Consider the following 16,631-nt stretch of genomic DNA (forward strand, 5'->3'; position numbering starts at 1 on the left):
TTGATAATATGTGCATAAGCTGACAAAGACAGCACAACCCTGCATTAGCATTCATCATGGATGTAAGGGAAAAGCTGTTGATGTTTCAGGCTGAGACCCTTCATCAGCTTTGATGAAGAGTATTGGACTGAAACATCGACTGTTTATTCTTTTCTATAGATGCTGCCTGGCCTGCTGAGGTTGTCCAGTATTTTGTGTGTCTGTGTGTCTGTTGCTTGGATTTCCAGCACCTGCAGATTTTCATGTTGGATACACTGCCCATCAGTTCATTGCTAGGTACCAAATGTTGAGACAAATTAATTTGGCAGCACAGAGTAGTTGTCATACCAAGCTGTTATGCATCCAGATATGATGCATCAATAAAAATTGATAGGATTGATGAGGAAATGCCAAATTCTTTAACCTCCTGAGGAAGTAGAGGCATTGAACTGTCCTGGCTAAGGCATCTATTTGGTTAGACTAGACACTGGTGATATTCACTACTTGATGCTCTCAACCTCAAACTGTTGATGTAGACAGTAACATGTGCATGGGCCCCCTTCTTGAAATCAATGACCAGCTCTTCTGTTTAACTGACACTGAGGAAAAGATTGTTGTCATGACACCATGTTATTAAGCTTTCTATCTTCTTGTCCTCTAACTAATCATTATTTGAGATGAGGCATACAATGGTGGTATCATCTGCATATTTGTAGACCGAGTTAGAGCAGAATCTGGCCTTGCAGTCATGAGTGCACAGTGAGTAGAGTATTGGACTGAGAATGCTACCTTATGGAGCACCAATATTCAGAATAAACATTGATGGAATAAAATATCAGACATTCATAAAAAGTTTGAAAGACTTATTTCAAATTCTCAACAAGAAGTCTTTTTCTTAATGAAATGTATACAAGGGAAAAGTATACATTTCATTAAGGGAAAAAAGCTGCATCGATTTGTGGCTGACTTAAAAAAAACATGAGATACCAGATTTGAAGAGAAGGATTAGTACAGTAGCATATAAGAATAGGTCTTTTGGTTTGCAATTTTGTGCTAAACTAATTAAATTTGTAATCAAATGTGCTGCATGATAACACTATCCTTCTATTTTCTGCATTTTCATGTGCCTATATAAGAGTTTCTTGATTATAAAATTGTAAAGCTGCCTGAGAATTAGAAGAATTTTAGAAATTAGCAAATAATTGATCAAGTAGAAGGAAATTGTATTTGGCTGCAGAGTAGCAGCAAACATTTATGAAAATGTTTGAGATGTTCTATGTTTTGAAGAAAAGAACAGTAAAAATAAAAAAGGTCCCTTAGCTGGGGCAGCTGTTATTATTGGGAAATACAAAAGTAGCAGAGATGTTTAAAAAGAAAAGAGCAACTGAAAATTTATAGTGTTTGAAGCAAAATGCTCGATAAGCAATTTCTCTATACCTGGTCTGCAAGTTTTAAAATAATTTGCTGTGTAGGTTGCGTACATTTGTTGTCATCTATGAGTTCGCTAGGGTTTAAACTGGTTCAGCACGGGGATGGTAGTAGGCCAGAAACTGGATGGATGGAGAGGAAGGTAGGTAACAGAGCCAGTAAAAACGGGCAGAGGCAAAGCAATAAATATGATGGGACATACGGTTTAAAGTGTGTGCCTTTTAATGCAAGGAACATTATGGGTGAAGGTAACACATGAATCAGTACATGGAACTATGATGTTGTAGTTATCACAGAGCGAGGGATGGGAATGGGTGTTTAATGTCCTAGAATTTAAATATTTTAGAAAAAATGGTGTGAAAGGTAAAAGAGGTGGGGGAGTTGCACGACTAATCAGGGACAATATCACAGCTATACTCAGAGGGGACATAATGGAGCACTGTTCAACTGAGTCTATATGGGTAGATCTCAAACTCTGGTAAAATTGTATTGCAGATGCCCCCACTCCCCCCCAGTAGCCACTGGGACATTGAGGAACAGATATACAGGCAGATTAAGAAAAGGTATAAAAGCCGTTGGGTTTTTATCATGGGGAACTTCAATTTCCCTAATGTAAACTGGGACCTTCTGAGTGCAAGAGGTTTGGGTGAGGCAGAATTTATTAGGTGCATCCAGGGTGTTTTTTTTTAAATCAAAATGTAGATAGTCCAACAAGAGGAGGGGTGTACCGGACCTGGTGTTGGGTTATGAGCCTGGCCAGGAGTCTGACCTTTCAGTAGATCAGCAGTTAAGGAGCAGCAAACAGCATTTTAAGATAGCTGTAAATCGGGATAAGTATGGATTTTGCAGGAGAGTATTACATTGAAGCAGGGCAAATTACAGAGCATTAGTCAGGAATAAGGAAGAACAAATTGGGAACAGTTGTTTTTAGGCAAGAACACATTAACGTGTGGAGGGTATTTTAAAGACAAACTGTACAGGACAGGTATGTTACAGTAAGAAGGATGTCAAGAGATCCAAGAGAACCTTGGACCTCGACAGAGGTGATGAATTTAGTCAAGAAGGAAAAAGGAAAAGTATGTTAAGTTTCAGAAGCTAGAATTAAACAGGATTATCCCTGGTTTTCTTCTGGAATAATGCAACAATATTAGCTACTCACCAGTCAAGAAGGGAACCAGGGATAATCCTGGAAACTATAGACCAGTGAGTCTCACGTCAGTGGTAGGGAAGTTACTAGAGATAATTCTTAAGGATAGGATTTATGAGCATTTGGAAAGCCATGCTGTAATTGGGCAGAGCCAGCATGGCTTTGTGTGGGACAAATTATGTCTTATTAACTTGATGGAGTTTTTTTTTAACAAGGTGACGAGGGTGATTGCTGAAGCTTAGAGCTGTGTATGTTGTCCACATAGATTTTAGTAAAGTGTGTTTGACAAGGTCCCTCATGGGAGGATCTTCCAGAAGGTTAAAATGCATGGGATCCTTGGTGAATTGGCTGTTTGGATTCAGAACAGGCTTGCCCCTAGAAGACAGTGTAGTGATCGAAGGGACTCACTCAAGCTGGAGGTCTGTGATTCGTGGTGTTCTGCAGGGTTTTGTAGTGGGATCTCTGCTGTTTGTGATGTATGCAAATGACTTGAATGAAAATGTAGATGGGTGGGTTAGTGAGTCTGCAGATGATGGGAAGATCAGTGGCGTAGAAGACTGACAGAGAATGCAGTGGTATATAGATCCATTGCTGATATGGGCAGAGAAATAGCTGACTGGGATATTGGCTGATGGAGTTTAACCCAGCCAAATGTGTGGTCTTGCACCTTGGTAGATCAGATATTAAAATATAGTACACTGTTTTGGGCAAGGCCTTGACCAGTGTTGATGAGCAGAAGGGTATTGAAGTCCAAGCCCTCTGAAAGTGGATGCACAGGTTCAGAAGGCATATGGCATGCTTGCCTTAATTAGTCAAGGCAATGAATTCAAAAGTCAGGAAGTTGTTTTTAAGGCACCACGTTAGCACAACAAAATTATAGCTCAAAGCATTGGAGTTTACAGTTCAATTCCAGTGCCATCTGTAAGAATTTTGAATGCACTTCCCTGTGGGGTTTCCTTTGGATTTTCAGGTTTCCTCTCACGGTCCAAAGACTTGCTGCTTGGTACATTAATTGGTCATTGTGAATTGTCTTGTGATTAGGCTAGGGATAAATGTTACTCCACCCTTCAAGAAGGGAGAGAGACAGAAGAAAGGAAACTATTGGCCAATTAGTCTGACCCCAGCAGTTGGGAAGATGTTGCAGTTGATTATGAAGGATGAGGACTCGAGGTACTTGGCGGCACATGATAAAATAGGCCATAGTCAGCATGGTTTCCTCAAGGGAAAATTGCGCTTGACAAATCTGTTAGAATTCTTGGAAGAATTAACAAGCAGGATAGACAAAGGAGAGTCAGCTGATGTTAGGTACTTGGATTGTCAGGAGGTCTTTGACAAGGTGCCAGATGTGAGGCTACTTAACAGGCTACAAACCCATGGTATTTCAGGAAAGATTCTAGCATAGATAAGTCAGTGGCTAATTGGGGTCTGTGTTGGGAATGATTCTTTTTACTTCATATGTCAGTGATTTTGGTGATGGAATTGATAGTTTTGTTGCAAAGTTTGCAAATGATATGAAGATAGGTGAGAGGTAGGTAGTTTTGAGGAAGTAGAAAGGCTACAGAAGGATTTAGACAGATTAGGAGAGCAGGCAAAGAAATGGCAAGTGGAATAGTGTCAGGAAGTGTATGGGCATGCTCTTTGGTAGGAGAAATGAAAGGGTTGACTCTTTTCTAAATGGAGGGAAAATACAAAAAGCTGAGGTGCAAAGGGATTGTTAGTCCTTGTGCAGAATTCCCTAAAGGTTAATTAATGGGTTGAGTCTGTGGTGAGGAAGGCAAATGCAATGTTAGCATTTATTTCAAGAGGACTAGAATATAAAAGCAAGGATGTAATGTTGAAACTTTATAAAGCACTGGGGAGGCCTCAGAGTATTGTGAATAGGTTTGGGTCCCTTATCTTCGAAAGGATGTGCTAAAACTAGAGAGGGTTCAAAGGAGGTTCATGAAAGTGATTCCAGGATTGAATGGGTTGTCATATGAGAGTGTTTGATAGCTTTGGACCTATATTCACTAGAATTCAGAAGAATGAGGGGTTACCTCATTGAAACATTTCAAATGATGAAAGGCCTTGATAAAGTAAATGTGGAGAGAATGTTTCAGAATCAGGTTTATTATCACTGGCATGTGTCATGAAATTTGTTAACTTAGCAGCAGCGGTTCAATACAATACATAATATAGCAGGGAAAAAGATAAGTAAGTAAATCAATTACAGTATATTTATATTGAATAGATTGCTAATAATGCAAAAGCAGAAATAATATATATTTAAAAAGTGAGGTAGTGTTCAAGGGTTCAATGTCCATTTAGGAATTGGATGGCAGGGGAGAAGAAGCTGTTCCTGATTCGCTAAGTGTGTGCCTTCAGGCTTCTGTACCTCCTACGTGATAGTAACAGTGAGAAAAGGGTATGCCCTGGGTGATGAGGGTCCTTAATAATGAATGTTGCCTTTCTGAGATACCAATCCTTGAAGATGTCCTAGGTATTTTGTAGATTAGTACCCAAGATGGAGCCGACTAAATTTATGACCCTCTGCAGTTTCTTTCGGTCCTGTGCAATAGCTCCACTACTTGTTGTGGCTGTGATGTTTAAGAGTTAGGTTGTTGTTTTGATGAGCTCTGCTAATTTCAGTGCAGACACCCAGGTGTGCAGAATGAATATTTTGCAGTGTTGACTGGTAATTAGTTGCCTGTATCCAATGTTAGGCGAGAATGCAGGATGTTCGAGAGGGCATTTGAGTGTTTGTGATGCTCAGATACTAAAGGAAGTGGCCTGTCAGTGCACAAGAGATTTTGCAAAATCTAGAAACCTTGAGCAACACACCTAAAGTATTTGCCTATTAGTTATATAACTTTATGTGATACGAAAAGGATTTTCTGGGTCAGAGAGTGAAGTAGTTATCAGATTATAAAATGGCCTCTATGTAAAGCAGTGAAATTATTAAACATTTGAAAGCCATGATGAAGTAGGAAGTCGAGGTTTTTCTCTACACTGTACTAAAATGATTTGGATAGTTTATCTTGTCGGTAATTTTGTGATGATATCACCTTGATAGTTCTTTTAAGAGGTTACAAATATTGTGTCAGGATTAGATAGGCCTCAGTAATGAATAAGAGTTCAAGACAGGCACATATACAAGCAGAGATGTGATGGATATGAACTACATTCAGGCAGACAGGATTAGTTTAAACTGTATTGTGTTCAGTACAGAAATGTGGATTAAAGGGAGGGATCGCATGCTGTACTGTTCTCTATAATAATAGTGTCTGAATAGTTTTACAAGATAGATAATTGCTTGGAAGAGGAGTGACACTAGTCAGATTTTACAACAATTGCTTGAGCACAACTGATTTATTAATGTGGTTAATCATATTCTGTATTTAAATTTTTAGGGGTTGTTACTTGTAATCTTTGAAGGTGAATCTCATTATCCTCTGATATAGAATACTATCGGGTCCAGTTATTTTTTACTAATCTGCATCAAATAATTATATATGCAGAATGCTTGCCATGTTTCAATTATAATTTAAAATAAATAATTGAGTAATTACAGAGGGAGGAAGCAAAGCACAATGGTGCCTTTGTTATTTTGATGCAAGCTTATTGAAGTCATATTATCTATTTTAATTCTGTTATTAATGGCCAAAACCCATTGTTCAGCTGATGCAAAATATTTGTTGTATAATATTGAGTGCTTTCTCTTTTCATTAATATTTGAGCTTATGAAAGATTGAATACAGTGCACTATATTGCTGCTTAGCTGGGTGCTGAGAGAAGAAAGAACCAGTTTCAATAAATTCACTTGAATTCCACTGCATGTTATATGTATATAAATTTTGCAATGGACATTTGACAATATTTCCCATGATTTGGTAATGTATTTGAAAGTGCAGATATTCAGGAAAACTTCTGTATAAATTTGAAATATATTATTACAGAATCCTCTAATTCTACCCAAGCGGAGTCTCAGTTTAACTTCTACATCCAAAAAAGACACCTCTGACAATGTAAAGCACTGTTAGTTCTTTAAATTGCACATGTTCAATTTATGAATTATTGCTATAATGCCATTGTTTCTTTGTGTATACAGTTTTAATATTTGTATTTTTATGCTTTTGCTGTAGTTAATAGCAACTTCAGAAATGCATCATTTCAAAATTAATAAAATCCCCGATAACATACGTGGTCAGGTGCTGAGGGACTGTGTAGCCTAATTAAAAGGTTCTAATAGATATCTTTAACAGCTCACTGTCCCCACAGGCTTCAAGGTGGCCTCCAGCATCCCAGTGTCCAAGATGGCAACAGTAACCCGCCACAATGACTGATGACCTATGGCACTGACTTAAGCAATAGTGAAATGCTTTGAGAGGCTAGTTATGGATCACATTAAATACCCTCTTACTACTGCATTGGCCCCTTTCCAGTTTGCTTATTGTTCAAATCGGTCCACTGATGCCATAGCCTCTGCATTCTATTCCGTCCTGTCCCACCTGGAAACTGGTGTTTCATATGCCAGGAAGCTGTTTATTGACATTAGCTTGGCATTTAATTCGATCATCCACAGAAGTTCGTGGGTAAGCTGTCCTTGTTGGTTCTCAACATCTCTTTAACTGGATCTTGGAATCCTTGACAGAAAAGCCACAGTTGGTCTATGTTGGCAGCAACGTCTCTTGCTCAATCACACTGAGCATGGGTGCCCCCCAGGGCTGAATGCTGCTGACATGTGACTGTACTGCTAAATGCAGTTACCACTGAATCAAGTTTGCTCATGCCACAGCAGTAGTTGGCCTCATCGCCAGTGATGTTGAGATGGCGTATAGAGAGGAGGTAGAGTGGCTGGTAGAATGGTGCGAGTGAAACAACTTGAGTCTCAACATTGTCAACACCAAAGAGATGATTGTGGACTTTGGAAAGTGCAGGCTGACCATTCCTCATTGCATATAAATGGCTCCTCTGTTGAGACAGTTAGGAGCACTAAATTTCTGGGAAAGCACATAACAGGTGATCTCACCTGGTCACTCAACACCACCTCTGTGGTCAAGAAAGCACAACAATGTCTCTACTTCCTGAGGGGATTGAGGTGAGTGAGGCATCCCACTCCATTCTAACCAATTTATACAGATGCACTATGGAGATTGTCCTGATTAGCTGCTTCACTGTTTGGTACAGGAATTGCAAGGCATCTGATTGCAAATCCCTACAAAGGATTGTGCAGACTCCTGAGAGGATCATTGGGATCTTCCTTCCAACCCAACAGATGCTTATTTAGCACACTGCATATGCAGAGCTCTTAGCATTGTCAATGATCCTTCCCATCTGTCCAGCAATTTCCTTGACCCCCCCCCCCCCCCCCCACCATCAGGCAGGAGGTACCATAGCATTAAGGCAAAGACTGTTAGGATGGGGAAACAGCTTCTTCGCCCAGGCCATGAAATTACCGAACTCCCTGCCATCACCCAGGTCTTATCACATATAACCCACCAGTCGTGTTATATTGTTTACTTTTTCACTTGTGTCATAAATGCACTTTATCATTTGTTAATTTATTCATAATATTTTGTGTGTGTGTGAGTTTTGTGTGTGCACCTTGATCCAGCAGAACATCATTTCATTTGGCGGTATACATGTGTACAGTTGAATGACAGTATGTTGAATTTAGACTTGAACTTGTACTTAAGTGTAATAGCATTTAAATCAGCCTTTTCATAAAGCAAGATTTTGTAAATAAAAACATTCCAGGAAATTGTGAATCTCATAAATTGAGGGAGTCCTGAAGTGTTCTGAAATGTCAGCCTATATTACAAATTCTGTGGAAGACTTTCGAACTCTGCTTCTGATACAGATGCAAATATTTTGTAACTAAATTATACCTAATGCACTTGTGTATTGTTTATGGTGCAGTCTGTACTGTACACGTACGTGGCAGCTGTTGTTCATGTTTCTCCAGATATTCATCAGTGTACTCTTTAAGACTACCATGTAGTAGTTGGGTTGTGAAGATTCATTATGTATTAAGTAATAAATTCTTCAGTGACATGGTCATTGTGCCTCTATTAAAGTAGAATATGTTTGTTTCCTAGTGGTACATAGTCATGATCCAACCACCAATGTTGTACTGTTGGAAGATGCAGCTGCTGTGCTGGGAGTGTTGTTAGCAGCTGGTTGCATGGGGCTAACTTCCCTTACAGGTAAGACATGTTACTGATTCACTGATTTATTAATTTAGTTTCCTGCTTAGGAATGCACATGGTTTAATTTGTGTGTACAAGGTAAAAATGTAAAGAAGATTATTTTAAATGGCCTTGAAATTACTGAAGTAGCGGTATTAATTTGCATTCAAACAGCTATGTTTTGGGTGTTGATTATTGCATTTTCAGTGACCAAATGGGCTGGAATTTGCTGATAAATGCCAGCGGTTTCTGTGTTGAAGCCACTTGGTATTTTGCTGGTGTTTTTCTAAATGCTCTGTATCTTTGACCCCACATGTAATACAGGACTGAGCATGAGGTTGCTGCAGTGACCTGGCACTTAGGCTGGAGAATGTGACTACTGAACATATGCCAGGTTCGATCTGGCAAAAGAACAAAGGATTGATTCATTTCAATAAGAAGAGGAAAAGAATAATTGTGAACATATTTGAGTTAATTAACTCTAGCCAAATGGCTTGAATTTAAATTTTTAAAAAAATCTAAATTTCATTGAAACAATTGAATATCAAGGGCATTCGGAAACTGTAAAATCTTGATCTTTGAGAATTTGCTGCCCATGGTCATGGCTAAACCAATAGCCAGAATTATTTTTTTTTTTAGCTGTTTAGTGAGTTTGGCATCACCAAATCCATCCTCATGATATGTTATATCACGTGGAGCTTTTATTTAGGCACACTGGCTGCTTGACTTGAATGGATTAATAAAAGATAAATATATACTTACCAATTAGGTCACTAGCAAAACTAGCAACTTGCCCAAAACTGTAGAATGCTCTCAGTTTATTTTTTTTTACAGAAGGATATTAACTCAGCAATAGGAGAAAAGACCATTTTCTTGTTGAGCCTTTCTTTTGGAGCTGTCCATTCTTAACATCTCTGCATTCCTTTTTGTCCAGTTCATTATTCCTGTAAGATGGCAGCATGCTTAGATGCAGCGGCCACTCTGGGTCCAATCCCATCTTTGTCCTTTACATCTTTTTTACAATTGTAATTCACTGCTGGATACTAAGATCATCAAGTACCACAGGAATCTCTCATCATCGAGTTGTTTAATAGCAATGGAGCAGGACTTAATGTGTACCATTGTTGTGTTGTCGCCTGGACTTTTTGCTGTGATTGTTCTGAATATTTTTTGTTGTGATTGCAAGATCCTGGTGGAGTTTGCTAATATAGAATACTGCAAGTCCACTTCACTGATTCATCAGAAAGACCAACGGCGGGGGAACTGTGTTGCCTTGGTTGTGGCGAGGACTAGGCCCTTGCCGTGGGGTCACCTGTGGCAGTCACCCATGGGAGGAGACACCAGAGGTAGTGTGGAAGAGAGCAGAGTCCTCTGTGGGCATGCAGGAATCTGTTCTAGGTTAAAGGCTGGCACTTCCCTTTGGGGCTGCCCTTGGTGTTCGCTGGGTGGAGGAACAAGCTGGAGCACGACAAATTGCATCTGTCACTCAAGGGCTTTCTTTATGACTATTTTTCTGCAATTAACCATATGTGCTATTTGTGCTATGTTCTATGCTTTGCGCGGTTAGTAATGTGTTTTGCACCTTGGCTCCAGAGGAACACTGTTTCATTTGGCTATATTCATGAATGGTTGAATGATAAGTACACTTAAATTTGAAATTGAACTTGTTATTGATTTTCTCTTCTATCATCCTTACAAGTAGCATATTCCATAGTTTTGCTGCCATCTGATCAGAGCTGCTTCATCTTCATATTTTCCTGGATTTAAATAAATCGTTCACAGATTATTTGTAAAACAGAATATAATCTTTTCAGCTTCTGGAAAATTTTAAAGTTATGAAAATTCCTTTCAAGTTTTTGGATTGGCAGTCAACATAAAACTTTAATTTGTCTCACTCCAAAATATTAATAACTTCTCTTTATTGAGATCTAAACTGGACACAGTACTTCAGCTGTGATTCAGTCATCATCCAAGATATGTTCAGTTAAAAGTATTTCACGGCTAGAAGATCTATATTGTTGAATTGGAAAGAAATTGATCCTCCCACTGTATTTAATTGGTTCTCTCAAACTATGTTATGTTTAAATTTAGAAAAAATTAGAAGTGGTACTTTTGAGACTTCTATTAAATTTGAAAAGTTATGGAGACCATTTATTCAACATTTTCATATGATGTAATATGACCCTGTGCCAAGTTCATTTGATTTCCCAGTTTTCAGCTTATGTATTTTGAGAGGACTGGAAGTGACGGCATTGATGAATACTTATTTTTGTGAGATATTATAAACAGCCCGTTTTTTTTTCCTTTTTTGTTTTTTTTTCTTTTATATTATTTATTAGTTATAGTTATTAGATTAGATTAGCTAGTTCTGCATTATATAATTTTTTTTTCTTTCTTTTTTCTGTTTTTTTATATTATACATTATGAAATATTTAGATTTACTATGTCCATACATATATCTTATGGCTTATGTCTTGGTAAACTCATTTATATTGTAACTATTATGTATGTTTTTTTTCATATGTAATGGAATGTCTATGTTGGTAATTTCTTTATCAATATATCATCTGTATTCTGTCCATATTACTAATATTAATAAAAAGATTTAGAAAGAAAGAAAAAAAAGAAAAAAAGAAAGTATTTCACATTTTTTATCAGAATGCCACTGATTTGGCCTCTAGAAGAGCAGGTCATTTTGTATGGAAATCATTGTACGTAAGCTGTTTTTTATTACATTTCCTGTGCGGTTTAATTTGGTTTTTGTTTTGAAGCACATGGAGGAAAGGTATCCATCTCTATTCCCTTTTTATTTACCCTTGAAGCAGCAATATCTGTGAATCTTAAGTTTTGTTAACATTTAGTAGATATATTTTGAAAAGTATAGTTTATTGTCTGTTGTTAAGATACTGTTGTGCCACAAGTTTACTCTTGTTTACATGGTGTAGTTATGGATTGTTGTGTATACGTTACCTTTGTTAACACTGATTGTGAGAATAATTGATGGCATATTCAGACATGTGGCGATTCTGTATTGAACTTAATATGTATTTTTCTTAACATTCTGCAGTTTCTAAGATCTTGTTTAAAAACCCTGAAGGAAGCTTCCATCTTGGGTGGTTTTTCAGAAGGTGTTTAACTCACTACATAGCTTTGTATATCCAAACTGTGAAGAGCCGGACTTAAATTTAATTTGTAATAATAAAGTCAGAAAGTGCTAGAAATACTTAAGCAGTCGGCCTGCATGTGTGGGAAGCGAAATAGTTGACATTTCAGTTCAGGGATCTTTGTGAGCGAGTGAACTTTGAGCAGGTGTTTTTTTTAATGTTCTATTCATCAGACTATCTTCTTTAGTTACCCTAGCATACATCACATCTGCTGCAGAAAAGAAAATGTCTCAGCATTTTGTATAGAAAAGACAATAAAAACAACGTGTTGATGTAGTATTAACATAAGGATACTTCCTAAAGGGCATTAACAAGTAGCATTTCTCATCTGGCTGTACAAGGAGATGCTAGCTTGTTTGAGCACAAGCTTGCTGAGAGGTTGGTGTTAAGCATTTCAAATGTGGAGCAGAAGAGCAAAACTCAAGACTTTGTGGCCTTAGCAACTGATGATAGTCAGTTTTAATGCAGCTAAGTTAGAAATCCAAGAGAATAAATTCAGTGAATATTTAAAACAAAATGTAACTTTGCTTTTAACTTTTCATTAAAGTTAATTTGGTAGTTTTCAGTAGGATGCGTTGTCATTTCCTTCTGTCATTTAATGGTTCAATTTGAACCTTTTTTCTTTTTGTTCTTTGTTTTCTCCACCACCCCTCCTTTCGCCTACCTCTTAGCTACTGATGCAATAGATTTTAAGCACTGTTTCCAGTTCTAATGAAAAGTCAGGAACCTGAAACTTATTTGGTTTCTGTCTCCATGTATGTTTTTGCATATTTTCTCATCTCCTTTATTCTGGTATCTTTCTTGTTAGAACTTCTCATAGGATAATATGTATGCATCTTGTCCTATGTGTTCGTATGAAACGGCATAAATCCATTTTACAAAGCAGAGTCCATTGCAGCAGTCACAGAAAATGCAAAATACTCACCTACAGTATGAATGTTGCTTCTGTGGTCATGCAGATACATAGTTTAGGTGTGATTTTTAATATGTGTATTTTGGTATCTGATTCAGTTGTGCAATTCAAACAGTTACTGATGTTCTGTATTTTGATTTAGGTAATCCTTATTATGACAGCATTGGCTCTCTTGGTGTTGGAGCACTTCTGGGTACCATTTCTTCATTCTTGATCTACACAAATACTGAGGCTCTGATTGGGAGATCTATCCAGCCAGAAAATGTACAAAGACTTACTGAACTTTTAGAGAATGACCCTTCAGTAAGGTAATTCAATAGACAATAATTGCAATCAGGAGATTTACAGTGCTGCTAAATATCCTTTCAGGAAAAGGATCTAGCAAATTGTTGACTGTATAAGAGAGTTTTCTTGAATAGAAAGGATTGATAGGGTACCTAATAGTCTGCTGTGTTTCCTGCCTTATGATAGATATGAAAACTGTAAAGGTCTATTACAGGCTTTGATAATATCTACATAATAACACCTTTAATATATTAAGCTTTCTGAATCATTGGCACAAGACTGGCATAAATTTTCCCTTGATCTAATCACAGCCCTGGAATTGAATAGAAAATTTGCATTGGCTTGTGATACTTGTTTTGCACCTATGCACAATCATGGTAGTTCAACTCAGCCCCCTGTAGAGTTTACTCATTCTCCCTGTGATTGCCTGGGTTTCCCCTGGCTGTTCCAACATTAGGCGATGCATTAGTTAGCTGTTGTAAGTTACACCGGGATTATAGGAGAATCAGTGAAGTTGATGGGCATGTGAGAGAAGATAGGTTGCAGGGAAGTAAATGATGGAATTGGATTGGTGGGATTCCTCTGATAGCCAGCATACATTCAGTTGGCATTATTCCATTTTTAAGAAAATCCAACATGAAGCATTGGTAAGGTAGCTTCATTACTTATCTGTATAGAGCCCTAGTAATGATGGAGATGGAAAGGGCAGCCAGCAACATCAACTTTCCGAATAAAATAATTTCTTGCGAAATGTGGCTGTTATTAAGACGTAAATACAGTTACTTTGACTAATGATGGTCTTCCCTCATTACGGTGAGTGTTAGGGTATATGTATTTAAGGGAGTAAACTGTATATTCATAGAACTTGTATACAGGTAGTCCCCAAGTGATGAACATCTGACTTATGGATAACTTGTACTTATGAACCAAGGAAGGAGAACGCCGTCCGCCATTTTAAGTTGTTGCCGTTGACACTGTGTTCAGTGTTTAACTTTGTATTTGGCTTAAATTTTTCTTAGTAAGATTCACCCTGATCCTGTCCCCCCCAGCACCCGCCCCCAGTTCTGGTTGGCTTGTGGTGCAGTCAGATCAGCACTGGGCTAGAGAACGGAGGTTCCCAAGTTTGATTTAGTGACAGACCGCTCCCGTGCCAGGTTGATGTCGATCACTGGACTCCCATACCATCCGTGCCGGGTTGATGTCGAGCTTGCAGCTCGACCTCATAAAAAAACACTGCTGCCTCCAGTTTAAATTCCCACGCGGAATATTGTGGAGGATCAAATACCCAAACCCAGCACAGCCCCCACTTGTCCCATTTAACCTGTCACAGTGCAGTTTAGGACCTGGGGAATTCAGTGCTGTGGTATTTAGGACCCAGTGGACCTCGGGAGCCAGCGCAGGTCGGGACCTGCCGCCCGCAGTGTTTCTGTTCCATTGACGGGAGGCGATCACGATTGAAAATAAAGTGGAAATAATAAAGCGTTGAGGTGAAACGCCATCGGTCATCGGAAAAGCGCTAGGCTACAGTCGGTCAATGATCGGAACAATTTTAAGGGATAGAGGATAAAGTGAGAATAATGGAGCATGTGAAATGCCCTGCCCCGATGAAAGCTACAATTATTACTAAGCAATGCAGTGGTTAAATTATTGGAATACATATGTTTCTTAAGTGTTTTATATGGATAGAAAGGTAAAATATATACTATATACTAAGACAAATGTTTGACTAACTGACGCTAAATAATACCGGATGTACTTGTTCCAACTTAAGTATCTGACTTAAAAACGGACTCAGGAACGGAACTCATACATCACCTGGGGACTCCCTGTACTGCTTAAAAGAGATGGGAAAATGTTAAAGAGAAAAAGAAATAGACAAAGCTGGAAGTTGGAGTCACAGGTGAAATATGGCTATAGTAAAATATTTCTGAATTAATGTTGAATTAATAAGCTCCTTGGTGTCACAGTAGAGTTGTATAATATTGCCTAAGCAAGCTGAATAACTTGAGCAACTGAAATTCTGAAGACAAGTCTACCCTAGCAGTCAGTGATATAAACCCTTGCATAACCAGTTGCAGTGTTAAATTATGTTTAATTCCTGTTTTGATTTTATTTAATACTTAAAAATACATTTCTGATTCTGTAAATATGTACTAATGCTGGTTCTGATTTTTCAGGGCTGTCCATGATGTAAAAGCCACAGACATGGGCATGAATACAGTTCGATTTAAAGCAGAAGTTGATTTTGATGGAAGGATAGTGACAAGATCTTATCTGGAGAAGCAAGACATTGATGCAATCTTAAATGTATGTAAAATTTAAGCACTGGCACTGTGGAGGAGTCATTCTGCTATCCTATTGAAATTGCAATATCTAGTAAGAGTTCAGAAATTAAAGGCCATGATATGTAATGCACCATGAGTATGGTTGTAAATTAATCTCTTTTTGCACAGTTAAAAATGAATTGTGTGTAATTCTTTCATCCTTTTAAGTTTTTGCTAGTTGAATATCTGTCATCTTGAATAAATAAAAATGTCATTAGGACAGGGGGCCAATTTTTTTTAAAGAAAGTAGTGTGCTGTAGTAATACAATGTGTGAGTGACTGTGGGATTTTTCTGGACTGATAGAGAATATTCCTCAACAACATTGTTCTGTTCTTTATGATTCTGTACATTTAACAGTGGGTGAATCAAATCTGCATAGTTTTTAATATCCATTTGGATGGTTCACAGTGTAACTATACAATTCAGTGAAAATGAATAGTATCATGCTGAAGCAAATAACCATTTTCACTTGAAAATTATACATTACGTTTGGTCGATGTATTACAGAACTGCACTCAAACAGTGCAAGATATTACAGATTACCTAAATTCAAAATCAGGAAACACTTGTTAACAGATTCTTTCAATAAATACACAATCTTGCCCTAATTTCGTAAATTATTGGCAAAAACTGATGAAAGGTCTGTAAACATGATGTGCCTCTCTGTTTTTGGGTCTTGTGTATTGGGAGGGGTGGGGAGCTCAATTTTTAAAATGTACTAAGTTTCAGAACATGCTTAGAGGTTCTATGTGTAAAATCTAACTTTCAGATTACAACAAACACGTATGTCATTTTTTAAAAGTTGTAGTTCCAGTAACAATTACTGTTGTGAATCTCTTTGGGAGTTTAACCTCTTAAAAGGCACTCTTTAGGATGCTGCCATTTGTTTCTTTATCGCCAGTGGGGTTGGGGGAAGAAGTGTGTAATACTACAAGTGGGATTTTCTTACTTAGGAATTTAGTTCTGGCAGATTTTTGTTATTTACAACACTGAAGATATTTAGTAGAAAAGTTTATTGCCACTGGAACTGCTTTGAAACTCTTGCCCATTTTTTATTCTATAGGAAATTCAGCAGGTAAAATCTCCTGAAGACTTAGAAACTTTTATGCTGAAACATGGAGAGAATATTATTGATACATTGGGAGCTGAGGTTGACCGATTAGAAAAGGCACTGAAGGTAGATACTACTTTTCCTTTCTGCCATCTCTCTTGTGTAAGTACAT

General features: G+C 37.8%; 1 protein-coding gene across 7 annotated transcripts in view; it reads left to right on the forward strand.

Moving 5' to 3' along the window:
- The window catches only part of slc30a9 (solute carrier family 30 member 9), a 107,680-nt gene that overhangs the window by 85,227 nt on the left and 5,822 nt on the right, over window positions 1–16,631 (forward strand). For all 7 annotated transcript variants that reach the window (XM_059989103.1, XM_059989104.1, XM_059989101.1 and 4 more), the window contains 4 exons: window positions 8,632–8,739; window positions 12,941–13,106; window positions 15,261–15,390; window positions 16,472–16,585. In XM_059989103.1, coding sequence (XP_059845086.1) covers window positions 8,632–8,739; window positions 12,941–13,106; window positions 15,261–15,390; window positions 16,472–16,585 — 518 coding nt within the window. The remainder of the gene's footprint in view (window positions 1–8,631; window positions 8,740–12,940; window positions 13,107–15,260; window positions 15,391–16,471; window positions 16,586–16,631) is intronic.

This window comes from Hypanus sabinus, chromosome 14 (assembly GCF_030144855.1).
Source record: "Hypanus sabinus isolate sHypSab1 chromosome 14, sHypSab1.hap1, whole genome shotgun sequence".
Lineage (NCBI taxonomy): Eukaryota > Metazoa > Chordata > Chondrichthyes > Myliobatiformes > Dasyatidae > Hypanus > Hypanus sabinus.